This window comes from Vanessa cardui, chromosome 17 (genome assembly GCF_905220365.1).
Source record: "Vanessa cardui chromosome 17, ilVanCard2.1, whole genome shotgun sequence".
NCBI lineage: Eukaryota > Metazoa > Arthropoda > Insecta > Lepidoptera > Nymphalidae > Vanessa > Vanessa cardui.
This window is the reverse complement of record NC_061139.1, coordinates 1,009,925-1,037,494: the sequence shown is the minus strand read 5'-3', so window position 1 is coordinate 1,037,494 and position 27,570 is coordinate 1,009,925. Positions and strand designations below refer to the sequence as shown.

Sequence of the window (27,570 nt, the reverse complement as noted above, 5' to 3'; positions counted from 1 at the left end):
AAATAACATTTTATATAAAAATTTGGTGTTAACTCAGTCAGGCATTATATACAGGTCCCATTACTTTACATAGTTTTAAATGATTTTTTTTGTTTCGAGCGCGGCAAAAGCGTATAATCTATATTGAAACTAAGCTATTTACCAATTTATGAAGTATTTGAACACACTAGACTAGTCGAATCGCTTCCGTCGGAATGTAACATCCATTTTGCATTTATTATAGCGGTTTGTATAATTGGTACTATCAGAGGCATCTATTTATATTAATTGCACTTTATTTAAAATAACGTTTCACCGGCGGGATTTGAAAACTTTGCAACGGCAACTGCGCATGCGCCGTAAGACACGCGACAAAGTTACACTAAAGGTATAAATAACACGTGTTTTTTTTTAATATTTTCATACGTTATTATAATATCTTAATCGAATATTTTGCTAGTACAACGCATTCAACAGCTGGCAATGATTAAAAAAATATTTTGTATAGTCTTTATCTTTTGTAATTTTCTGGATATTGTTAATTTTGGTACTGTAAATTTTTGTATAGATATATATTTATAGAAAATCCTGTTTATTAAGAGAGCTGTTGCATGCGTTTCTTTGCAACAAACAATATAGAATTCTATTAAAACTACCTATTAATGGATTTCATCAATGTAGAGAAGAAATGTCCCAATAAAAAATACATCTTTTAGAATTACACTAAAATATTTTCACATTTCTAAAGTTTTTCTTTTCATGAACATGGAACATTTCCACTCGAATTATTTAATATATATATTTTAAAACCCTGGTGCATGCGAAAATAAACCTTATCAACACGTACGACTATTTCAATGTGGAAAAATAAAATCACTAATAATATCCACCATTGTGTTTAAAAATCTCAACATTGTTGCAAAAATACTACTATAATAAAAGTTACTTTTCCGTGTAAACAGTATTAAATAAAACCATATTTTTTTTGTATGAACACATAATTCACGCGCCTGAGCCTGTACTTTATGGTGTGTAACGAGCAGAAGATTTTTATTGTTCAAATTTCATTCGAACGTCGGGTTTCACCCTATACATGTCTAATTTGATTAGATCAATAACAAATTTCAAAACCAACAAAATAATAAAAAAAAGCGCGATCCGGTCACGAAGGACCAAAAAAGAAATTTCAACGGATACAATTGCTATTAATAATAAAGACATCTGAGATTACTGGGTGGGTTTACTGTCAGGTGAAAAGTAGAATAAATCGATTTTATTGATTAAATACGCCACAATCATGTAACTTATTATTCCGTCAGAGACACGTTGTAAAACAAAAGATACGATTGTATCAAAATAACATTAACATTAAAAAAAAATCGCGTAATCTTGGAACGAAAGCCCTAACCTAACATAATCAAAAAAAAAAACATGGTAATAAGTTTTACAAATCGCAAATAGGAACAAAAACGCAACCTACTCAAACAACGCGTCATACGCGGCACAAAAAATAATAAAAAAAACCTTCTGCGTCGCTTTAAATTTTTTACTTCCATTCGAATGTATTAAATCTAATTATATCTCCTAAACTAAATCCGTGAATGATCATAAAGATCAAAATGCGGTGTCCGTTGAAAAAAAATTGTGACTACTTTAAGGCACACGACAGAATATCTGTGTCTACGTAACTTGTATTCTCGAGTACACGGTTGTACTAAATTTTTACCATTAACTTGTACACGAAGCGTACTAATGTACATTCAAGTAGATTTTATAACACATCATTTACGACAAATCTAGTAGTGCTCGTCGTATCGATCGGAATAAGTTTTGGAAACAAAAGAGGCAAGAAGTAAATGATTAACTTATTGTAAAAACATTTTGAACAATAAAGGGCAAGCTCAGGTATCAATTTGGTACAAAACTTGGCTATCATCATTCGGTACCCTGAAAGTCGTATTGAATTTGCGAGAATAAACTTGTACAAAACATTATCAAATATTGATCCCGACGTTGATTAAATAAGTTTCTTGTCGGTTCTTACCGGTATAATCTACATTCCGAACCGGTGGTTGCTTCACTTAAAGTTGTTTCAAAAGTGCTTGTAAAAGCCTACTTGAATAAAGCATATTCTGATTTTGCCAATGAAAATATATTCAAAATAGATTTGGCCTATCATTCTAAAATACAGAATAACTGTGTCGTAGAAGATTATTGTCTTTCAAATTTCGCTGAGATATTAATTAAATTTCCCGCCACAAAAATAATCATTAATAATAACATAACTATGTTGAAAAAAAAACAACATTGATTTTAAGGCAGAACATTCAACAATGATTATTAACTGATTTTGATATACACACACATACAGATACACATATCAACAAAAAAAAAGTATTTATTTAACTGTATATGTTACGTGTGGGGTAAACTTTATAAGCGAATTCAAGCATCAAGTTTATCTTATTTTTGAATGCCCAAAATATTCTGAAATTTATCATTACAAAGTTGCCTATTCAAAATTGTATTTACGAATGGAACATAGCCAAGTTTTAACCAATAACAAACGATAACAGTGTAGAAATAACTTCGATTTGAAAAACATCGTGGTAAAAATTGCACAGTGGTTTAAACAGTACCCTAGGAACACAATAGGTAGTATTATCTGGAACGCAAGAACTGAATCAACTACGTTAGGCCTCTCTCACAACCGTTGCTTTATCGACTAAGGACAACGGAGAGGCTGAGAAATGTGCACTGGGTTTTATTTACATCATTTAACAAATATAATAAACAAATGAGTTACGATTTATATTACATTCGAATTAAAGAAGGTGAGATATGTTTTAAAATATTGTAAATTGTTTGTATAGGAAAACGTTTGCGTTGACTGGAAATTTTGTTTTTTTTTTTTTTTTTCATAACAATATCGTACAAAAATACCTTTGTGACACATTTCTCTTCCCCAATCGTCCGTTGTCGTATTTAACATTAATATTTGCTATGTCCTAACCCGAATTGGATAACATTCTTATTAAACCCGACTAAGAATAGCGCTGTCCTTGTCTTACTTCCAATGTAAGACAAGGTAGGCATTATTTTTAGTGTCGTCGAATCTATATGCATAAGAGTGATCCACGGTCGAGTCACGTGTCTATGTATATATATCGGTTATTAACAATGTACTAGTATTTGAATTATTCTCTTAATATATCCTTATAATTGTATTCGCGATTGTACTAGAGTTTGAACGATATTTCCATAATTAAAATATTCAAACCGATAAAACGAATTATTTTATTTACTGTTAATTATATTAAACGTATTTTGTACGAATATGTTCTCATCAGTTTCAATATATTAACTGAGAAAACAACGAATGAACGTACAGTACGACACAACTTAGATGTAGCATCGGCGAATTCAATAAAAACCGATTACTGCCGATTTACACAACCAATATAAATAGCTCCCTATCGCGCCATACGTCACTATAGATTTTCGTGTCACTTCAGAAAGCAAGTGCTTATAAATCGACGAATATATTGGGTCATGTGATTAATAGTTATTACGTTTGTGTAAACATTATATTCACATAATAAATAAATATTGATAATTTTGGATAGCGTACTTAATTCGGCTGTGATAGGTTTTTCGAATTTTGCCGATGCTACATCCAAGTTGTGTCTTACTGTACACTTATAAAAATGCGTTCGATAATAATTAATTTAAGACTTGCGTAGACTTAGAATCATTTCGTTTTCAATATTTATACAGAGTGTAATAAAAACACAGCGAATCGTATCACGGAAACAGTAGCAAGCGATATGCGAAACTATTCATTTCATTCGATCTAACGGTCAAACATAATTTCATTTAAAAAAAATACACAATTTAATTATGACTTTTAAAAAAAGAACATTTTCACAACAGTCAATCCTTGTAACCTTTGTCCTATAAATTTACCTAATATGGTATTTATTTTAGACTAAAATAACTGTCTATAACCTTTTATTGTGGTAATCAGAATACAAACAAATATTATTTGTTCTATATAACAAATGCCTTTCACAATATGGCATAGGTATTTGTACTGTTAAGCTACCGTGAGCACAAACAATATTCTTATTTTTTTTTTATCATTATTCAAATAGCAAAATGTGTTCTTTGTATGGTTTTTGAAATGTACTTTCGCCCTTTTACCTGCAAGACGCGGAAACAGTCTTACAAGTAATCTAATCAATACCACAAAGGTACTGAGAAGTTACAAAGTATTACTTCAACTGGATTAAATTATAATTAATTCGGCCTTAACTTTTTTTTTAATTATTATTATTTTGGTATATGTTTAATAGGGGCTCCATGGCCCGATAGTTTCTAGCCTTTAGAAGTTACTGACTAAAAAAAAAAAGCAAAAATGGCAAATAATACTATACCTTGATACCGATAAATAAGACAGTTACTTATATTACTAAAAAAATACCACTTTAGGTAAGTTTAGGACAAGTTGTACGATCATACGCTTTCTATATTTAATGGCAGTTAAAATTTAAGTTAAGCGCCTCGGCTGAGTGTTCACTCGCGTCAACCTATTAGAGAATTATGGTTCTTATTTTAATGCAATAAAACATATAATCCTTAGAACGCTTTAGCGTACGTTATAGTAATGTATGATTATACTGATTCTGATTTTGTTTCCTCGAGTATTGCGCCCAAACGTTCTAGCAGTTATCCGATGCGTGGCGTGATCCTTACTGCGGCCAAGGAGTGTATATTTAATTATTGATCCGTCAAACTTTTAATTTCATTAAAATTTTTGATAATGAATGTAATCGAAGTAGTAAAAGTTTCTAATACGAGTAATTTAATTAATATACTAATAATAATTTGGCATAACAGTGCAATCATAACTTCGTAAGGGACTACTAATTAGAAGTCGTATAAAGAGAAAGCTTATTATTTAAAAAATATACTCGAGGCTGGTCGTCCAAGCACATACTAGCGCTATAAAATAATATACAATTACACTAATTACATTTATGTTTATTTTCAACGACAAGCGTTAAAGAATAAACATCAATCTGCCTTGTGCTCGAACCGGATGATCAGCCTTATTTAATATATAAATATATAAAATTTTGTAGAAAGAAACTTAATAATACCACTTATATTACCGATAACGCACGCTTGATTGTTCACACTTTTTCATATCAATTCATACAAAATATAAACAAGTAACGGCGAGCCAAGTTTAAAAATAAAACGTAAGCGAAATATATATAAATATTCGCATTAATTATAATTTAATGTATAACATACCAGTATTTCATTATCGTTTTTTGATTTAGTTTAAAATTTGTACAAATTGAATTGAAAGATAACATAGAGACGAGATGAGATGTGACGAGACGAGACGAGTCCACGACGACGGGCCTCGGCGTGACGGCCGGCGGTGACGGCGCTGTCGGTACAGATACAATATATGTTAAAAAAAGTGTGTTACGCGTATTAAGATGTAGTTATTATATCTTTACTCTTTTTGCTATTGGAATACAGGGCACATTCAGTTGTGTTAAAAAAAATGACTCAAGATTAATTAATAATAGAAACAATTACACTATAAATAAAAAAAAAAAATATACTTCGATAGTGATTGTGAGCTGATTTAGTAAAAACGGTAGACGAATGGGAAAGGAGTAAAGTGGTGCGTACCGTGCGCTAGGTGGCGTCGGCGGCGTACTTCTCGCTGCGCAGGAAGTCGATCTGCGTGTAGAGGCGCGGCGCGGGCGCGGCCGGCGCGCGACGCGGCTCCAGGTCCAGCGCCGCGTAGTGCACGCCCGCTGCAACACCACACACGCTTATAGCTTGTCGTCGAGATAGCGACATTAACTCATTTTAACTTAGCAAGCGGGTCCGCAAGACTGACCTCTGACGTCGTCCGGGCGCACGATGGTCTTGGCGGCGGTGGGGTTCGCGGGCGGCTCGTCCGGCTCCGGGCCGGCCAGCTGCACGTACTGCGGCGACGAGGACACCTCCCCGGCGTCGGGCGCGCGCGCCTCGGGGCTGCGGCGCCCGTCCTCCGAGATCTCGCGCACCGTGCTCAGGTAGTGGTGGTCGTCCTCCAGCTCGGCCACGTCGGACTCGGGCGGCGACGACGGCGACTCCATGGACATGTGGAACAGCGTCTGCGAGCCCAGCGGCGTGCGCGGCTCGCGGCGGCGGCGCCGGTCGTCGGGCGAGGCGGCGGCGGGCGAGGCGGCGGGCGCGCGCGGCGGCTGGCGCGGCGCCGCGATGGCGATGGGCCGCGTGGGCGCGCGCCCGTAGCTCATCTCCACGTAGCCGTCGGGCGTGGCCGGCGCGCCCGCCTCGCCGCGCTCGCCGCGCTCGCCGCGCTCGCCGGGCCGCATCTCCACGTAGCCCGCGTTGCGCGGCGACATGTCCACGTACTCGTCCACGTTGCTGCGCCGCGCCTCCGCGAAGCCGCCGCCGGGCGGCGTCCGCGCCACGATCACCTGCGAGGGCCACTGCGACCGATTTAGACGATCTCGTCGAGTTCGATAGCGAGCAAGCGAATGGGGGGAAGGTGGGGGGCGAGGTACCTTGGGCGCCGGCGAGTTGGTGGAGAAGTCGAGCTCCATGAGGTCGTCGGCGGAGGCGCGCGGGTGGTGGTGCGCGAGGTGCGCGTGGTGCGCATGGTTGTGCGCGGCGTGCGCGTGGTGCGCGGGCGGGCGGCGCGCGCCGGCGCTGTAGGCGCGCAGGCGGGCGGGTTCGGGCCGCGACGACGCCGGCCGCGACCCCACGCTGTAGGCGCGCGTGGAGCGCTCCGCGGAGATGTGCGCCGTGGCGGGTTCCAGTTGGTATTCGCTACGGACAAATCGTTATTTAGTACTTATCGCTATTAGTTAATTTATGTATTTTGATTTTTTAATTTGCTGTATAAAGAATTATCACTTTTGTTCCAGTTTTTCGATGTTCACTTATGCCATACCATTATGATCAAATAATTATTTAAATCACAGTAATAAACAAGTAGGATAACGGGATAGCTTTACTGAGTAGAATTTTGTAAAATCACAATTTTAAGAATTTTCAACCCTTACTTGAACAAAGCATATTCAACTTATGGATATAAAAAATGGAGTGTAAATCAAATGTTAGTTTTACCTAAACCTAGGATCGGTGGAAGGCGTTCCGCTGCAGACAGAGCCACTGGAGGAGACAAGGCCGAGGGGCTCGTGTCCGGGCGCCATGGGCAGGTAGCCGTCGGGGAAGGTGGCCTCGGCGACGTCGGGCTCGTCGGCGCCCATCGACGACGTCCGCGAGTGCGCTATGGAGCTGCCACGCGTTGTCATGCTATAAATACACAATACCAACTTAGACAACCAAAATAACGCCCAAATATTCATTTTCAGAAACTACTATCACTGCCCATCAAACAAACATTTCATATAATTATAGCCATTCTAATAACACGCTACCTCATGAAATCCTTCGACATGATGTCGCAACAATCCGGTTCCTCGGGTATCCTCGGGGTCCGGTACCATTCCGATATCGAGTCGATGTCGTCACGCGATGAGTCCAAACCTTACGAGATAAAAGTTTAACACTTACAAATCATCAAACCAAAATCTAAGTCATATTCATATTAAGTCAATGTGACCAAATATGTCTCAGCTAGCATGTATAAAAAGCACCAATTGAAAGCAATCAGTAATTAAATTTTCCTACCGTCAAGATCTGTATCGCGCGGCGGTAGTCGCTCGGGTTCGTAAGACGAGCTCGCACGAGAAGGCATCGTCTCACAACGCTTTCGTAACGCACTCGAATCTGAGGACAAAATTGTTTTATTGTAGACCCTTTATCCTCGACGATAATTCATTTTTAATAAATCCAATTTAAAACAGCAATGTATAGTTTAACATTTAATATTATACTTATTTAACACCATTAATAAGCGTGTCCTGGCTTTAGCTGGAATTTAGCTAGTACTTTTTTAATGTTACTACCAAATTTTTAAAGATTTTAAGCACCAATTATAAATTTAACAACATAATAATATAATTGATAGTTTCACGATAAGAGTTTCTGTATTTTTAATAAGTAACCCAAAAGGACATATACTCACGTTAAAGAAACTGTCGAACCTCAGTAATACAAATTAAGAAGAGCATAAGCGTCACATACGATTGTTCTTGTTATACGACCAATAGGTTGCAACATCGTTCGTGTTGCGTATCATATTTTTGGTTTACTTCACAAATTCTATGATAGTTATTGAATAGTTTATTGAATACGGAATGATGTTATCAATAATAATTTGCTAAACTTTTGTCGCATTACTGAGGATCGACTGATATTATAAAAGCACTGTCACAGTGAAGTAACATTGAAAATTTAATATAAAAACATCGTGAAATTTTCTAGTATGAAGCTTGACAGTGATAGGAGCCTTAGCAAATTTTCCAATCGGGACAAAATATCTGAGCTTACGGAGAAATCATTTACATAATGATATCAATGGGTACCTTGTTATGAGCTATTAATATATTGTTAATGACAACGAAATGTGGATAAGCATTTAGTTTTGGGAACATTCAGTGTATTACAAATAAAAATTATAATAATGTACATTTAAACATGAGTTTATGGATGTTTGTTCTTTCTATTCAAGATTAAAACTTTTCATTTCTGTTTTTGTTTTAAAACAAAATGATTCTCTAGTTAAATCTTCGGGACAGACAAAGTTAAAAAAACTTACACAAACAAATTAACTAAATCTAATTTTAAATGAGTCGAAAAAAACATGCAAAAACAAAAAAAGAGAAATATATATTTATTATATAATAAACATCATCGGCAAGCAAAAATATACTTATTTATAAATCAAGCACATGCATTCACTGCTTCAAGCTTGTTTATCTTCTATTTCAAACGTCAAGCGAACTCAAACCGCCAAGAGTCGCCAGGTCGTGAAACAGATAATGAATGAGTGGAGTCTGTCAGCTGGAGTCATGCGGCTGGCAGGTCTCGAGTTAGTAAGGGTGCGATGCGATGCGGGTTACGGAAAGCGGTGTCGTTTATACATACTCTTCGTATGCGCCGGCGACAGTTTCGGAAACCTTTGACCAGTGCTCGCTCGCCTGCTTCCCGACGACTTCTTCGTGGGGAATATGTCCTTCCCGTTGACCGTCTTACACGACGAGTGAATCAACGATTTCTCTAGAATCGCTCGATCCAATTCGTCTCCGGTCAGGGGAGTGGACCACGTCCTCGTGTGACCGATCTTGAGCGGTTCTTGGAATAACGAACACCCGGTGGGCAACGAGTCGGTACGGTTGTGTTTTTTGAGCCTCACTGGATGATCGATGAGTTTGTCAGTCGTTAGTGTGTTATTCGGCGGTTGGTTTTCGGCTGAGGAAAATACAATGAGAAGCGACACGTAAACATATGGCACCAAGCGTCACCCGGTGCAATGGTTGGTTAAGTGATGTGAGACGATGGTATCTCGATTATGAAGCTTACGCCTTTGCAATAAGAAACAAAGTCAATTAAAAATTATCGACCCTAGCCTTACACTATGAAATACTATGCTCACTTCTCTATAGTGATATCCTTCTGTAACTAAGCAAATAACTAAAAACTGTAGTACTTTAGAGTAGCGTATCTGATTCGAGCTATTAATCAATTGGTATAGCTTTTACTTTTTTACGCTTAGCTGGAAAATGTCTTTTTGACAAAACATTTTAAAACACAATTTATAGTGAAATTAAATCATCACATATATTACTCAATTAGATTCTTATATTATTGAACTAACAATCCTCTTATGTAATTAGAGCATTTTTTAATTATAATATATCATTGACCAAGATACCATTGTCCGTTATATGTTAAAAATATTTTACAAAAACATGGCAACATTAAAATCACAAAGTCGTTGCCATATTTTAAAATGTTTGTGTTTATGTATGTATTGTATATGATATCTTCACACCAGACAGTACACTGGTCAGACGACAGAAAACCATCACCGATTCATGCAGACGATATTAAACCTTACGTCATTGGACGACAGAGACCAAAATACTTCGACAGATATGTACATGCTTTAAACGATTCACATAGACATAGACGATTGTAGCACTTTAATTTAGTTATCTAAACTATATATTCTAACATTATATCCGGGTATGTTCTTCACGACTTTGTCCAGCATTAAACCAAAATTCTAATATAATAAATATCACAATTGTTTAAATTTACGAACACATTTGTAACAATTTACTAATAGTGAGTTAATTACGTTCAGACGGAACAACGATAGGGGGGGGGGCGGTGTATGTGTTACCAGGGCCGTATTTAGGGGAGGGCAACCGGGGCAACTGCCCTGGGGCCTCCACATGAGAGGGGGCCTCCACATGAGGGGGGGCCACAGTTTTCAGCAAGTTAACAAATACTGAGATATAGTCAAATTATAAAATGTTACCATTTAATATTTTAAAAGTTACCGATACAAATACGAAACAATTCATAGCTTACTGATTTTAATTTAAAAAAAAACTAATTAATTCATAAAAATATAATTATTAGGGTGTTCACGCTTCTGTTTGTCTAGGGCCCTCACTGCTTTTAGCCCCGGGGCCTCCACACCTTTAAATCCGACTCTGTGTGTTACAAAGGAATAAGGACTAAACCCCCAACGACTTCTGTAGTAGTCCTATTCGTTTACGCAATTATACTTTTGTTTAGACGAGGTACAAACCCGAAATCAGTTACCTGCGTTTGCTATCTATGGTACATTAAGATATTATTGCTTTTTTTTACTTAGAGCTTGTAATCTTAAATTGATGGATTTGACAAATGTGAACCAACCTTTGCTTCCTAAATGTATTGTCTACGTCTTATGTGTATTTGTGTAAAACAATTCGACTCACTATTAGTAATTTATTACGCGTGGTACAACTATGTTTCTTTCTCATGATCTTTATACTAGTATAGGATTAAATTAGACATTTTAAAAACTTTTTAAGTAACACTTGTAGAGTCGTTATTTTTCTGATAGGAGAAAAATGTAGTTGGCTTTAAACCGACGCGTTTGAACCACTAGTACTATCAAAAACTGTTTAATGTTTAAGTAGAGAAATTATTTGATAAACGATACCCACAGATTAAAATATCAAGAACCATCATAGACAACCAAACACTAAAATTTGACCATTTAATTCATGCATGACAAACTCGAGAAAATCTGTTTTCAATTACGTAATTAATTCCATTATACGTTAAGCTGAATATAATTAAGACCTGGGAGATTCGGTCTGGAATTATTACATGAAAATATATTTCTAGTTGCATTTCAATCTTGTCTTATATTAATAAATATTTTAGACCCTCCAAATATAATTAATGGGTTTTAGGTGTTAGTTTAATGACAGACACTCGGTTATTATTAATGATTTTAGGCAAACTAATAATACATATTTATTTTAGCATTCATAAAAAAAAAACCAAAAGTCCATTAGTTTCAAAACACCAATTATAATTACTTATTATTCAATGAAAACATTTAGGGCGTTTCTATCAGATATCATGCTTTGGGTTAAATTAACTTTATAAACACTTATGGAATACACATAGCAATTACATTTGCTTACGATAAACATCAAAAACAAAAGAACAATCGAAAATGAGAAACTCTCGCGTTATATAGGAGTTAAAAATTGAACACAATCAAGATGACGTCTCAATTACGAAGAGGGAAGGACGCTTCAAACGAAAGAGCAAAATAAAATATACAGGATGATGATGAAAATGCATTTAGCATAAAATGAGCGATGATTGAAGAGGGAAGCCGATGATGATCATTTACAATGTAGACTACCCTGTATCCTTTGAATCAACAAATATAATACTCATTATGTGAATAATTACAAAAAAAATCTGCAATACAGTACGAACGTTTAAAATAGTTGAATTTTTGCCAAATGATCACGTGATCCGGCAATCGAGTTTTATCGATATTTTAAATCGATTAAACAAAACAGAGGATACAAGGTACGATAAGTTAAAATGAAACGATTCTTCACCACAATACCAAATACTGGCATTATCGTATAATTCGTTGCACAATATTCCTACCGTTCTTTGGCGTCAGAGGCGCTATCGCCGCAGACGAGTCGTCTATGGAGTAGGTGGCTGAGGCGCACACGCATTGTCTTATACACGAGCCAACACAGAGGCCCTTGTCTGCAATAGATTACGCCGATATAGCTGTTATGTGTATCGGTTAGGACGTATATTCGCTTGGCCGTGTTCCTCGTTAGCAGGTGTGTACGCGGACACGCGACGTTATCACAAATGCGGCGTACCTCGTCCGATCGGTGATGCAAGGCTTTTTATATTTATTAGAACTGTTAAAATTACGTTCGAAATACAAAATTCGAAATTCGAATGTCGAAAGTGTAATTTAAAAAAAACGGATAGTATAATTGTAACAGTTCTAACAGAGACATACTAACTACAAAATGTTAGTGACAATCTACTTATTATATAAACAATTTCAACCCACTATAAAATTCATTTGAAAACTTAAACTAAATTTCGCTGTTTTATTGACAGTACAATCAATACAATTTGTATAGTTATTTATTAACATAATTATGTTAAATGTTGAATACTTGGTGAATGCGCGGAACAAACTCTTACACGCAAAATTATAATACGATGGACAAACAAATAAGCCACCCAACGAGTCACCACATGTAAGCGTTGCCACTTCAAAAATGAATCGCATCTAATACTATAAAAGTGTTGCCAGTCATAAAAATTAAAAATAAGATGTTCTGTACATTGTGCCTTTAATTACACAAACACATTTTACCAGACAGCAACATAAAATATTGCACAAAACCCTTTAACCAAATAAAAACAAAATGCACGAATTATTTTTATGAAAGAAAAGTATCAACTTATCCAATACTTATTTCTCATTTTATAAAGGGTTGAAAGATGTTATATGTAGCTATTATAATAAGCAACTAACTACACTACAGGAAAATAAAAACCGACTATTAACTACAATATTACTTTGGGCCTTATTCCGTTACAGATCAAATAACACAAGCAGAAACACATTGATTATAAAATTACTATTAATGGCAATGAATACGATGTTAAACGGAATAAGGTCTTAAAAAACATTAAGAGGCTGAGTTTCTACATGATATAAAATCATTGTCAAATCTACATGAATCTAAATGTTTATGAGAAAAGAAAAATAAAATAAAGAAAGCCTCCCAAGTATTTTTCAATCATGAGCAGTGTACTGTTATATCGAAAATGTTTAATATTTGAATTTACTGTAAAAAAAATAACCATTCACCATCGCTACACGGTTATTAAAATCAAACATTAAAAGTGAAAACAAATTCAATAATCCGAATCCAAAAAAACTTCCTTAAACAAATCATATGTACATATAATCGAAATACGTATTTAATTGAAGCAAGGTTTCTGTTAAAAAAAAAAAAAAAATCTCGAAACTTTTTCTTCTAACTGTACCTTGTTGACGTCATAGATTATGTGGTAACCTAGAGGTCATTATCCCTTTGAATTTTCCGCGTGAATCATCTAATCACATATAGTACGACATAACTTAGATGTCGCATCGGCAAAATTCGTAAAACCGATCACATCCGAATTGAGTACGCTATCCCAAATTATCAATATTTATTTCTCATGCGAATTTGATCTTTGCATAAACGTAATAAATTGTAATATCATATGACCTAATATATTCGTCAATTTGACGGGTGGATTTACATGCACTTGCTTTCTCTGACGTGTGAATCTATAGCGACAAATAGCGTCGAATGGCGCGATAGGGAGCTATTTCTATTGGTTGTGTAAATCGGCAGTAATCGGTTTTAATTTCATTCCATTGCATTTTCCGATGCTACATCTAATTTGTGTCGTACTATACGTCGGTCATCGACCTTTTGTGGATACTTGAGAGAGATATATCTCTTAGAGGTTCTCACCGTTGTATATCCCCGCGCGGCCGCGCCCGTCGGAGTACGTCTGCCGGCGCGCGGGCAGCGGATGCGAACCCTCCATTAGCAGCGAATTCTTAGCGGGCACTACGATGTGGTCCTTTTCGTTTTCTGTCTCCTTCGCGCAATTCCTCATAGCGCTGAAATTTGAAACGAATACATTATTACGTTTTGCTTTTGAGTTATTAAATGTCACAAAAAATCGAGTTTCACTGCGTACACATACTCATCATACTTTCCACCACCAAATAAGACTTATGATCGTTGTGTTTGAAAGTTGAGTGCGGTTTTGGTTTAGTTATTGTTCTCAGCACTGTGTTTCCTTCATAATTGTTTAATAAATAAATCTTTTTTGTCATTATTATGACCAATCAGCACTGATTTTTGGAATCGTAATCTTCGAGAAATCTTCGATAAAATAACAAGGAATACCAGTATAATTATTATTAATAATGCTTAAGGACCTATATAGAATAGTGAGATATATATGTACATACATTTAAATTTTGTAACAAAATTTTCTGTCTACAATCATTAAAATAGCGTCGATTAAAAACGCAGCACAGTTTTTGGCTCACAACAATAAAGTCTCAAAACAAATGTTGTACTAAGTATCTCTACAATTAGTCCCGTAAACAAACCATTCAAAGGCACTTATAAAAACTTAATTAAAGTCGAGCGCCTGCACGACCCTCCGCTCGCGTTGACGTCGATTATGTTAAAACAGTTTTTTCAACCATTTAGGAACTACCTCAATTTCCGGCTTTAAAATAGCCTGTAGTTGGAACACGTGAATCTTAACTGATGATTGCTCGTTTTAACCCGAGCAAACTCCATTAAATTTCCATGTCATTAAATTTATTTATTGGAGGAAAAGATCACGAGGTTACCTCCTTGGGCAAAATGGGAATGGTGGAAGTCTCCCTCGTTTGCATCTTGGAACACCATGATGGGATAACTTTTAAAGATTTTCAAGAAGAAAAGCCTCAACACAGTCGTGAGACATTTACATTTGCTTTTCTTCATATCATGTACTGAAGTACAAACTATCAGGATTCGTTCCACAATCAAATCAAACGGTGCGCATCTGCCTTTATTCATAACATTTATATAAATATACAGGGGAAGACAAAAAGCGACCAATAAACGAAGTTATATCTAAGTGGCCTTGAGAATCGATGTGCAACGAACATAACAAATGGTTGTCGGTTGAAAATTTTAAATCGATCACTTAAAAATAAACAATTGTCTAGGGATTTTTCCACTCGCCTATCGTTGATCACGCGTCACATCGAATACCTATTTGATGGCCGAACTGATTCTCCAACCTTAATTTTGTCTAGAGTGGAAGATACGGCCTCGTTACCGTTTTCAGGTAACTAACTATCTATTAGTTAGTAGGATATCTATCTAATTGCTTTATATTAAAAATATATAGTTTATAAGATACTAATATCCTGGGACTTGAACTGCATCTCAGTTTATGTTAATAAGAAATATTTGGGCTGATACTATTAAGATTTAATACGTAGACACGTCATACAAAAACAACGTATTTGTTAGGTTTTCGTGCCCAAAAAGAATAACGAACCCTATTACTAAGACTTCTCTGTCCGTCCGTCTGACTTAGTAACTCCGAGAACCGAGATAGTTAGACACTTTAATTTTACAGATAACAAATAAAAAAAAGAATGAAATAAATATTTAAAGAGGCCCTACAACAGGTACGTTTTTTGTTTTTATAGATAATATTCGCCCCGAGTCCTACTCGCACTTGGCCGGTTTTTGGCGCACTACATCTTCCGATAAAGTCGGCCAAGTATTCCCTGTTAAATAGACAATTCCGATAATATGATCAGGAGGACATTCGTTTGAAAACTCACTGGTATATCGTAGAGTGCATGCTCTGAGCGATGTTTGAATCGTCTGAATGCATCCACAGCTCGCCCGCCCCCGTCGCCGTCTGCCGGCCGACCTCCATGTAGAAGAAACACTCGGAATCGCCGCACCTATTAAAGAAACATAATTGACATTTCATTAGCTAAGTAAAAAGGTCGTATACTAAAAAAAATATAGTGAGCAATATGTCACTAAATGCAGAAAGAAATATTACAACAGTTTGAAGTAATCTTAAATGTTTATTTGGAATATTAGCGCTCTTAGTTTTAAATTTTATAAAACTCTAACAGCGCTTGGCAAAAATAAACAGCACGGACTTATGAAAAAACAGCAAGAGAAGCTTCAGGTGTTTTTACGAAAGCATATATGCTGTAGTTGCTGTACAGCGCAACTGCATACAACATCTTGGAATCAATGTGCAAATTCACATATTTCTCGACAGAGGGCCGATACGAACTACGCAGTTCATGGGCTCTATATACTAACTCAGTTTCTACAAACTAGTGAGTTTGTATATATCGATTTCTACAAAATAATCACAAGAATCAGTTCACAATGAGTGAATGAGTTGAGATCCCATTTAAAAGATGTTCCACTCTAAACGCGGTTCATAAAATACACCTCAAAATCATTCAAAAATATTTCACGTACAAACACGAATATATTATGTATAAAGTTAATTATTCCATTAACAAAATTGAATAGTATTTAGTTTAAGCACAGAAGCACCAAAAGTGTGAAAAAAGTTTCATCTTAAGTATAAAATTTAAAACTTATTTCCAAAATGTAAACACACATACTACTACTAAAACATAATTGGAATACAACGCAAATTATATATATAATAAAAGTCAAGTAAGCACAATCCACAACTGTTTTCATCAGTAACAAACTGTTAAGCAGATTTATCAAAGTTTCAAATTTGATCATTCGTTGTAAAATAATAACATAAATCAACGTACAGATATTTAATATTTTTAGGAAATATCAACTTGCATATTTTGGGTATCGAAAGTATTTTATACTCTACGATATAACTGATCTATTGTAAATGAATCACAATGCTCTGATGACTGTAATGCTAAGATCGATTACACGCAAATGACAACTGACCAAGAGCTAAAGAAGACTAGCAAAAATTTAACCATCTTGTAAAGAAATGTACTAACCAAGCACTATTAGAAGTTCTTAAGATAAGAAAAAGTACACTAGTTTTATAGTGTATCTTATTTTACAATAAAGCTATGCTTATATCAAGCCCAAAATAATTGTCCTCCTTTTAATATTAACAACATCTATAAAGTTATCAGTTGGTCCATTCCTCAACACAACCAATTCTAATCCCAAAATTTCGATTGTGACCTAACCTCTAAATATAAACATGCATTCATATAAAACTGTCAAAAATATTATTCATTTTTAAATTAAGAAGACGCGCCAAATATATATATATATATATCGTCTATGAACATTACGACAAAGTGACTGCACATTCGTGAATTTCAACCAAAATAGGATTCAAGCCTCACCAATTTCGTTGTATGATAGCTTAGTTGACTGTAGTGCGACTACTAACCACTACAACATACAATAACGAAACACTTGACACGTCGTCTGTATGGGGTCTTAGCGATAAGTATGGATTAACACTAAATAATATTAAAAGATAATCCCTTCTCACTTACCTTCTAATATTCTTCAAGGAGTATTCGACCCGCTCCGGTATGTCAAGATTGCTGATCACGTTGTTCTGACTCTTGATCTTGACAAGTGTGAGCGTCTTGTCCGTGAGGCAGAGGTTGTAGAGACCCTGAATGTTCTTTGACGCACCCAAACCTTTCTTCTGTACGTTGACTTGCCACACGTGTTCTGCAAATCGTTTGATTAACATATATATTAAAAGTAAAACAAAACATTTTGATATTATTATATGTACTAAGTTTATTATATTACAAAAATATGAATTTAAAATTCTCCTGTCAAATTTTTACAAAGCAGGTGAAACTGCGAATAGAATATGTAGCTTCTCTTCGCAGTTTCACCTGCTTTTATGTACGTATATGGATTTAATAGATCTTTCTCTATTACTATGATTCCGCTGTCGGTCCGTCTGTCATTAGACTGTATCTCAAAAACCATGAAAGATACACAATTTAAATTTTCACAGATGATGTATTTCTGTTGCTGATATAACAATAAATAGTAATATGCCCATAAAGCTAAAGTTTTAGTTTTGCAGTTTTTATAAATGGTACGGAATCGTAAGTTCGCGAGGCCAACTTGCACTTCACCTTTTTTTCAGCCAGTTGTCACCAAACTAAAAAAGTATGCTACATATTGTCTCTATTAGGATAGTAAAACTAGTCTAAGAAAAGCATTTAAAATATAAAAGGCTGGTCGCAAACTTTGACTAAGATGTGAGTGTTTGTTTCACGTGTTTTATTGACTAAGGAATTGTGGTCGTTACTGGAACAGTTAAACTGTTATCTCGAGATATCTAATCTTAGACGAATATTTCCGATGAATATTAAGATTCTATCAATGTTCGAAAGTTTGATAATACAATTAATGATATGTTAGACAAACTGTTTCTAAAGATTTTTGCGACTCTGGTTGATCAAAATCAAAATAAAGTTTATTCAAGTGGGTTTTACAAGCACTTTTGAATCGTCATTTTACAATTAAGTGAAGCTACCACCGGTTCGGAAAGTAGATTCTACCGAGAAGAACCGGCACGAAACTAAGTAGTTACTCTTATACATTTAAAAAATATATATTAGTTAAATACAATTATATATGTATGTAATGTATCCAGCCTGGAAGTCATTATGTGTGAAATATTATTTGGATCATCATACGTATATCAAGTTCCATCGCTATAGGTTAGCGAATATATTTCGTATACAGATCCTTAATTCTGCTTGTCAGCTTCATCACTGTTGGGGTTATACATCGGTTCATATTATTGCAATATTAAGAGTCATCGCCCCATAGATTTTAGGAAACATTAAGCATTCCCTTACTTCGTCAACCGCCGCCAACCATGGGGATTAAGTAATGTATCTTGCCAGTAATTAATTACACTGGCTTACTTCCCTTTCAAAACGGAACACGGCAATACAGTGCGATAAAATGAATGATAAATGAGAGGTGCCTATTCAGGCGGTCTTGGCACAAACCCTAACACCAAATGTTAATATCCCATCCCTCTTTAATGTAACTTCACTAATTATTACATATAGTAACAAAATAAAACAAAGTCGCTTACCGCAGTCTGTCCCTATGTACGCTTAGATCTTTAAAAATTACGAAACCAAAATTGATGCGTTTTTTTTAATAGATTGATTCAAGAGGAAGGTTTTTGTATATAATATACGGGCAGTAAAGAAACACTGACAGTTTTAGTATCTAGTGTGATGTCGTAAATGAACAAATTCTTTAGTATATTTAGTTACTTGGTGGTAGGGCTTTGTGCAAGCCCATCTGGGTAGGTACCGCCCACTCATTAGTTATTCTACCGCCAAACAACAGTACTCAGTATTGTTGTGTTCCGGTTTGAAGGGTGAGTGAGCCAGTGTTACTACAGTCACAAGGGGCATAACATCTTAGTTACCACGGTTGGTGGCACATTGACGATGTAAGGAATAGTTAATATTTCTTACAGCGTCGTTGTCTATGGGTGATAGTGACCACTTACCATCGGGTGGCCCATATGCTCGTCCGCCAACCTATGCCATAAAAAAAGAATTTAGTATCGCACCCACCCGTGCGAAGTCGTGGCGGGTCGCTAGTTCCTAATAACCTTAACGACCATGTTTTGATAAATAATTATTATAACATAAATAAATAAAAGTTTTAAGTTTAAGATTTCCTTAATACTAAATCCAATTAGTTATCTCTGTTCAATGGCTTTGGCTACTTAACAGTATCAGCGAATGAGCATCGGCCATCGGTGTAACAAAACATTAGTCGAACAATTAACTAAAGTATGTTTATTAGTCACAAAGGAAAGCCGACGCATTGCTTTCTGGAAAAATGTCGGGCTTGTAAGATAATATATTTAAAAAAGCGGTATTATTGTTTGGTGTTTAATTACTTGTTGTTATTAGGTTCACTGTTATATTAAAATATGCATTTTAATATAACAGTGAAAACTTTACTGACTTATATGGGAATTATTTTAGTATGCAATCTGTATTATACTATATATGCTGTATGTTTTCATAAACCTAAATTTAATGAGATACATACTGTATACAATTGAATTATGATTGATATCAATTTTTATTTATTAATTCAGCATATAAAAGCTACAACACTTTTCTACAATACATATAATATATTTTAAACTACATATCACATGGACTTTACAAAAATTAGTTGGCTTGTTTATTTTTTTTTAAAAAAATGTTTTCTTTTTTTTTAATCCAATACTAAATATGTATATGCATGGTTAATATTATGATATATATAATGTTGCTATAAAAAATACTTTGGTATCATATTTTTCGAAATAAATTCGAAAATAAGTTAATCTTATAATATTCATAGCATAAGCCGATTTTTGTCCCAGTAATTATGAAATGATAGCTCCAAAAAGTCGCCTAATCAAAGTGGTCATTTTGAAATGTTCCAATCGTAGTGTATTAAAGATGTTTCTTGATTGCAATTTACTAAAACGTTACAATTAAACAAATATTTAATTTCAGAGAGGGGATTGAAGTTCCTAGCAGGTTTGAGAGCGGATGTATAAAAAAAGACATTTAAATAATATTTCATAACATGGCGCAAAATGTAGATAGTGACTTGCAGTTTACAATGAAATGAAATCAAAACAAAACCTGTCATAGATCGAAGTTCCTAAAAAAAATCCTTTGAATGAATTCGCGGGCAATCCAATACAAAATAATACAATTCTATAAATATATTTTCTATAATATAAACAACACTTTCTGATATAACAACAAAACTTAAACATAATATATATGTGTAATTATGATAAAAAAATATCAAATTAATTAAAAGGTAGAAAGAGTATGCAAGACTATTATAAATAAACTAGCGGCCCGTCCCGACTTTGCACGGGTGGATCTTTTTTTATATTTTTACCTTTTATTTATATATTTTTTGTTGCTTTTTTCCCGAAGTATTTAATAATTCTGTTTCAACTCATTTACATAAAAACCTTAATAAAAGTTATGACCTAAACCTTCCTTATAAATCCCTCTATTAATTAGTGAAAACTGAATGAAAATCCATCCCGTGGTATTGGAGTATATCGCGAACATACAGACAGATAGACAGACGCGGCGGGGCTATATTGTTTCATAAAGTAACAGCCTGTAAATTTCCACTTGAAACCTGTACATTTCACTGCTGGGATAAGACCTCCTCATCCATTAAAGAGAGGGTTTGGAACATATTCCACCACGCTGTTCCAATGCGGGTTGGTAATATGAAGTAATTAAAACAAAATCAATACTTTACATTACTATTCATTAAAATCTTCATAGAATTATAAAGAAATATAAAATATAAGAGACATATAATTTATACAGTCGACATTGCACCTTATAATGTGTTATAAGGAGTAATTAAGAACTCTGATACACAGTGAAGCATTAACATAGACTAATACTGTAGAGGTAACAATTGTTTGTTTATAGGGTTAATCTTCAGAACTAATTATACAATTCAAAAAAAAAATACACTGTAAAAAGCTAGATGATTCCGAAGCGCTAAAGGATGTAAAAAATAAAAGACCGATTACAGACTGATTAATCAAGAAATCCCAGAAACTAAAACACCTTTTACCTACAAACTTCGATTTTTTTTTCAGCTAGGTTCCTTATATAGTTTAGCCTTATATAGAGTAAGGTTTCGTCAAATCCGATAAGAATGGATTTTAGGAAACTTCCTCAGGACGGGGGTTGGAAGATTATTTTTTATAATTTTCACGCGGGTATAGCCGCAGGTTTATATAATATTTATACATATTTAGCAAAATTTCATCCCTTCTTCTTTCCTTCCGGATATGACGTATTAGTATTACGTATTATAAATTGTATATTCTATTAACTCATTAGCTCATATTTTGAATATTACAATACTTTGAATGTTATTTACAGAGTAAGAAAACTATTTATACTTTTTACACATATGAATTTTTTAAGTGCTATGGGTTTTCATCGGTAATGTTCGCTGATTTTATGATTTACATTTTTCTGACACGGGGTTTTCCCTCGTGGTAATAAGCACTAATCTTGATCGCTTAATATATGTCTAGTTATTATTAATACGAAGTAATTTGTCTTCAATCGCATAAACTTTCGATATTTTTAATTGTCTCAGCAAATCCTTTTATAACCCAAATACAAAGTTTTCATATCACAATAATTCATTTCTTGTAAAGCGGGCAATTAATTGATAGCATAGACAATTTTATCTACCTAAATTAAATTGCCAAATACCCACAACTTGACTGTATTTTATTTAATCTTTGACCGAATATCTTGAAACCTAAAATCACGTTAAAACCTTGCCGCATTAAAGAGAACAAAATAGCGAACAAACCAACGAATACACTTCAGAGCGAGTATTGTCTATGGTTATTTTTACAAACTATTTCACGAACAGACGACTTTTATGATTTCATTATATATATATTGCCGATGTTATTTTCGTATCATCAACAATTTTATTGAGGAAACGTCATGATTTTCAATCGCACTAGGGATTTTTTTATTCGATGTATTAACATTACCCCGATTTGCCTTTTACTATCGTCTTAATTTAAATATAAGGTAATTTCAATTATGTTTAAACGTTCCTTAAAACTTAAAAATGATCTAGTGTTGCAATTTTCCCGCATAAATAGAAAAAGACGCACCAATTCAATTGGTTTTTTTATAGTCTGAAATATTTCTTTTCGGACTGTTGGGGGTTTTCCGACAATAAACAAGCGAGCGTCACGTTTCTATGATGAATAAATATTCTGACTTGGATTTTTTTTTTGCCATTGTAATATTTATATTTTACAATATTCTGGTCTAGAACAATTATTCTTACAACTTTTTATAATATTTTTAAGCACATGATATATTTCATTAATTGCCTATGATTTTCAGATACCTATACCCCCTAAACAACTTGAAAAAAAACATAAATAATGGCGGAGTATATGGCCGCATCAGATGGGCCACATTGCCAGTATAAGAAATATCAAACATAAAATTTACTTGCAGTGCACCGCCTACCATTGGAACTAACATGTTATATCCGTTATGCCTGTAATTAATCGATAGAATAATTTATACCCAGGTGGGCTTGCAAGGCCCTACCACAGAGTAAGTAGGTAGTAATAAAATTGTTCGTTACATACCACTCTTCTAAGTATTTTAAATTATATATCCACAAAATCTGAACAACTATGATAGTGATTCGATTATTATTATGTACAGATACAGATGATAAATGAGGACTCCACTGAAACAACAACAAACAACAACAGCCTGTAAATTCCCACTGCTGGGTTAAGGCCTCTTCTTCCATTAAAGAGAGGGTTTGGAACATTCCATCACGCTGTTCCAATGCGGGTTGTTGGAATACACATGTGACAGAATTTCTATGAAATTTGTCACATGCAGGTTTCCTCACGATGTTTACCTTCACCGCTGAACACAAGATGAATTATAAAGACAAATTAAGCACATGAAACAGCGGTGCTTGCCTGGGTTTAAACCCGTAATCATCGGTTCAGATGTACGTGTTCTAACCACTGGTCCATCTCGACTCTGAATAATATTTAAATATTTGATCGAATGTGGGTAATTAAAAAACCTGTCGTCAAATCATTTTCACAGAAATAGTAAGAATAACAAAATCGTCCAAACTCGAATTGATTCGATGAAAAGTCTTAAAAAATAAATTTCATTTGTAATCAAATCTTATATTAAATATAATATAACGTTAATAAAACGATAGTCAGATAGAGTTATCTCGAAACAGGAAAAAAATAACCTAATAATATCGTAACGTTCATAATCGTGTCCAATAAAATCTATACGTTCGCGGGACTTCCCAATTTCGTAGAAGACATAAATAATACAGTATATATAGGGGACTTTAACAGCATTTTTCAATTACCATAACAAATATAAAATTTTGAATTTTAAGAAGTAGGCTATAAAGGTTATTATTGGTCATAGCTAAGTTCAAGGTCGCTATAAAAGTAGGCGGCACGAATGCTATCGCTAAATATGTGGTAGGGGGGAAATAGGAAAGTTTTTTTTTTCGGAATAACAATTTACAGAATGTCCTGCTGCACTTTAAAAAGCTAACGCACAGATTAAATCTAGTTTTATGTGACCTATTTTTTTTAGTCTTATTCTTGCGAAATATTCACAAAATCGTTATTATCAATACAAGTTACTACAATCAAATCTCATAGCAATTACAACATATGACATATAACTGAGAATATAATTAAAAAATATTATATAATATATTAATGATATATGATTTCTATTACAATGCTTCAATTAATTAAAAAATATACATATATATATTAATACTTTACTACAAATTTACTGTCATATGGTGTCAAATGTCAAACGATCTGTCATAATGATCATAATAGAAGTTTATTCACATTATCTAAGTACAATCAGAAGGTCAATGACATGGTCGCCTTGAGAACACTAGGAGTATGTTTCCATCATATGACTTATTGATTCCACATAAACCCAAATTTAATGAGATACATACTGCATACCATTGAATTATGATTGATATCACTTTTTATTTATTGATTCAGTAAAAATTTACAACACTTTTCTACAATATAATATATTTTAAACTTCATGTCACATGGATTTTACAAAAATTAGTTGGCATATTTATTTAAATGAATTGTTTTTTTTAATCCAATACTAAATATATGCATGGTTAGTATTGTGGTATTTATAATGTTGCTATAACTAAATACTTTGTTATCTTATTTTGATTTGGATTATTTATGTAATTTTGATTAAATAGGATCAAAGAACCTATTTAGATGGCTTAGTTTATAAAACATATAAACTTTACTCAAAGATTATGGGTTTAAAGCTTAACACACACCACTGTACTGAGTTTTCGTATGCTATGTTTTTTATGTTTATATCTTGTGTATCTTGTTTGTGAAAAAGATAATTGTATAAGGAAACATACATATTAGAGAAATATTGAGCAATATTTGTATTCATGCCTGCATCGATAGGACACCATAATGAAAGAAGCACCTATCTTATGAGTTGAATTTAAGCTTTACTTTAAATTTTGAATGTTATAATTTTCTTATAATTGACAACAATGCATCATCATTTACATCCTGTAGCCAGAGATAAGTACTGTAGGTTAGTATTGACAATTACATATTATTTGTATGTTGTTAATATCGATGTTTGGGTACTGGGTACCATTAATTAAAAAACTTTGTGAGATAATTAATTTGTTTTCGTCCTCATATGAGTCATAAGGCCTTGCAAATAACATTATATTTATTTTTAAGTGTGATACATTATTTGATAATTAAATTAATGTGCATTTCATTTGCACTTTGCTCATTGCACAAATTTTAAAGTGTGTACCAACACCATGGGTGCGAGTAGGGCATGGGTAAAAAATCATGGGCTATTTCACCAATAACTCTGAGGATACAGGCGAATAACAAATAAATGACTCGATAATCATCACTATTATGAATTCTGTGTAGTCTCTCAAATATAATTCATCTTGAAAGAGTTATGTTGAGTATTGTTGATGAGCATGCTCATTTTTTAATATAATATTGTTACATCTAGGGAAGTTACCAGTCAATCAATTTCAATAGACTTTACTCACCAATGTATAAAAACCATTACATGGTAAGTAAAATACTAAGAGATATATACATAGTAGATAAACATGGTAGAAGTATATGGAATCTATCTAGGATGCCTCATTTATATCAATTCTGTTTATATTAGAATTTAGGTGTATATGAAACAATATTTAATTAAATTTTGACATTCCGTCACATTATTTTGTAATAGAAAATTTATTTAATCTTGTTTAGGTTGATATATGTAGATATAAATCAAAGAACTGTTTTTAATTAAATGTTATTCAGATATTATCATGAGTGCAGAGATCGAAATGTATTTTTTATTATTTATTAAAACTTTTAAAACATATTTTAAAATGAAATACACTATAATTACAATGTATTTAACTAATTAACGATAATGTTTTGTTAAGAAATCAAGACTTCATATTTATAAAGGAATAAAAAAGTAAAGTATAAAGGAATAAAAAAAATAGGAATTGTATAAATATATATATATTCTGCACTATAATTTAACGATTTCCATATTTTTTTTAAGATAAGAAAAAAGAACTCGAGATAAATATAAATAACACTAGTTAAGGTTACAGCGATACTAAACATTTGATGCAATTCACTTTTCTATAAATAAATAGTAAATCTGACTTACGGATGGGATGCAGTAGCTCCTCACTGGCATCATCTGACCTAAACTGCTTCAGAATAGCAGTAAGCCAAGCATGAAGGTCCACTTCGTTCTCAGCCACTATACACAACTGCTCTTCTTTAGTGAATAACGCTATCACATGTTTCTGTTTCAGGTCCAGCCTCCTGGTTATGTTGTAACAACTTTTTAGAGGCAGCACTCGACGAGGTGCTGCCCCAGAACGAAATTTCTTCTCAGACTCATAGTACTCCAGCCTGGCTGAACTCTCCGAAGTCTCCGCCCGGAGCACGAAGTACTTCTTCTTCATCGTTTTTAACTTCCGAAGGTGGCCTTGACGCACTACCGCGCCACCCTCTGCCATCGCAGCCATGTCAGCGCCTCCGCATCAGCACTGGCACAAACACGACGGATAACCTTGAAGTTGTTTACGCACCGTGATGAAAGTCACTCGTCTCACCGTCGACGCGACTAAAAATACGTACTATCTCTTTTCAATAGTGCGTAAATAGTAAAGCGCTCGACAAATCGAACTGCGTAACTAATTCGCGTTCGGACAAGTCTTGCAGGCGCCATATGACTGCTTAAATCAAACCACTACGATCCACGAACGAGATAACGGCAATAACTCCGCAGCAATGCGGTGCAAATATCAAAATACAACAACAAACGCTTTTCAATCCATAATTTGGTACGCTCGCTATTACACTCGGTCATTCACAGATACACGAGTTTAGAAAGAGATAAAATCATTCATAGTAAACGTAATCCGCACGCCCTTCCGTAGGAACGCAGGGCATGGAAGTCACGCCGTGGTCATGCCTCCGTGCGACATCAAAACAATCAATTTTACGCGCTATTCTGTACTATTGCAAAACCATATAATTTCGAGAAATGAAACAATCAAATTAGACGAAATCGTTTTTATGTTATGCACTTGATTTATAAAACTCCTGTATTTGCGCGTCGTTTTTTATTGGTTCCTCGCTATTGCGTGTCATTTATTCGAACGACGATTACGAGAAAATAGTGCCGTAATGTTCGGATACACTGACCAACATTTTAAAGAAATTAAGTAATCGCATTCAAATTATTTATTAATATTTGATAAGGAAATATATATTTAAATC

At 34.4% G+C, this 27,570-nt stretch overlaps 1 protein-coding gene across 4 annotated transcripts; it reads right to left on the bottom strand.

The window, feature by feature from the left end:
• Window positions 1-4,385: 4,385 nt before the first annotated feature.
• LOC124536797 (insulin receptor substrate 1) lies at window positions 4,386-27,479 on the bottom strand. Of its 4 annotated transcripts, XM_047113399.1 has the most exons (13): window positions 26,447-27,479; window positions 17,618-17,801; window positions 15,917-16,042; window positions 14,022-14,173; window positions 12,121-12,228; window positions 9,070-9,393; window positions 7,711-7,809; window positions 7,458-7,566; window positions 7,144-7,332; window positions 6,579-6,843; window positions 5,906-6,503; window positions 5,692-5,819; window positions 4,386-5,440 (listed from the first exon to the last, which is right to left on the bottom strand). In XM_047113399.1, exons 1-12 carry the CDS (start codon window positions 26,811-26,813, stop codon window positions 5,698-5,700), a joined length of 2,643 nt encoding a protein of 880 aa, XP_046969355.1. In that variant the 5' UTR covers window positions 26,814-27,479; the 3' UTR covers window positions 4,386-5,440; window positions 5,692-5,697. The 4 variants fall into 4 exon arrangements, with proteins under 4 accessions (XP_046969355.1, XP_046969356.1, XP_046969357.1 ...); XM_047113400.1 differs by lacking the exon at window positions 12,121-12,228; XM_047113401.1 differs by lacking the exon at window positions 9,070-9,393 and having other exon boundaries at window positions 26,447-27,476.
• Between the last annotated feature and the right edge of the window lie 91 nt (window positions 27,480-27,570).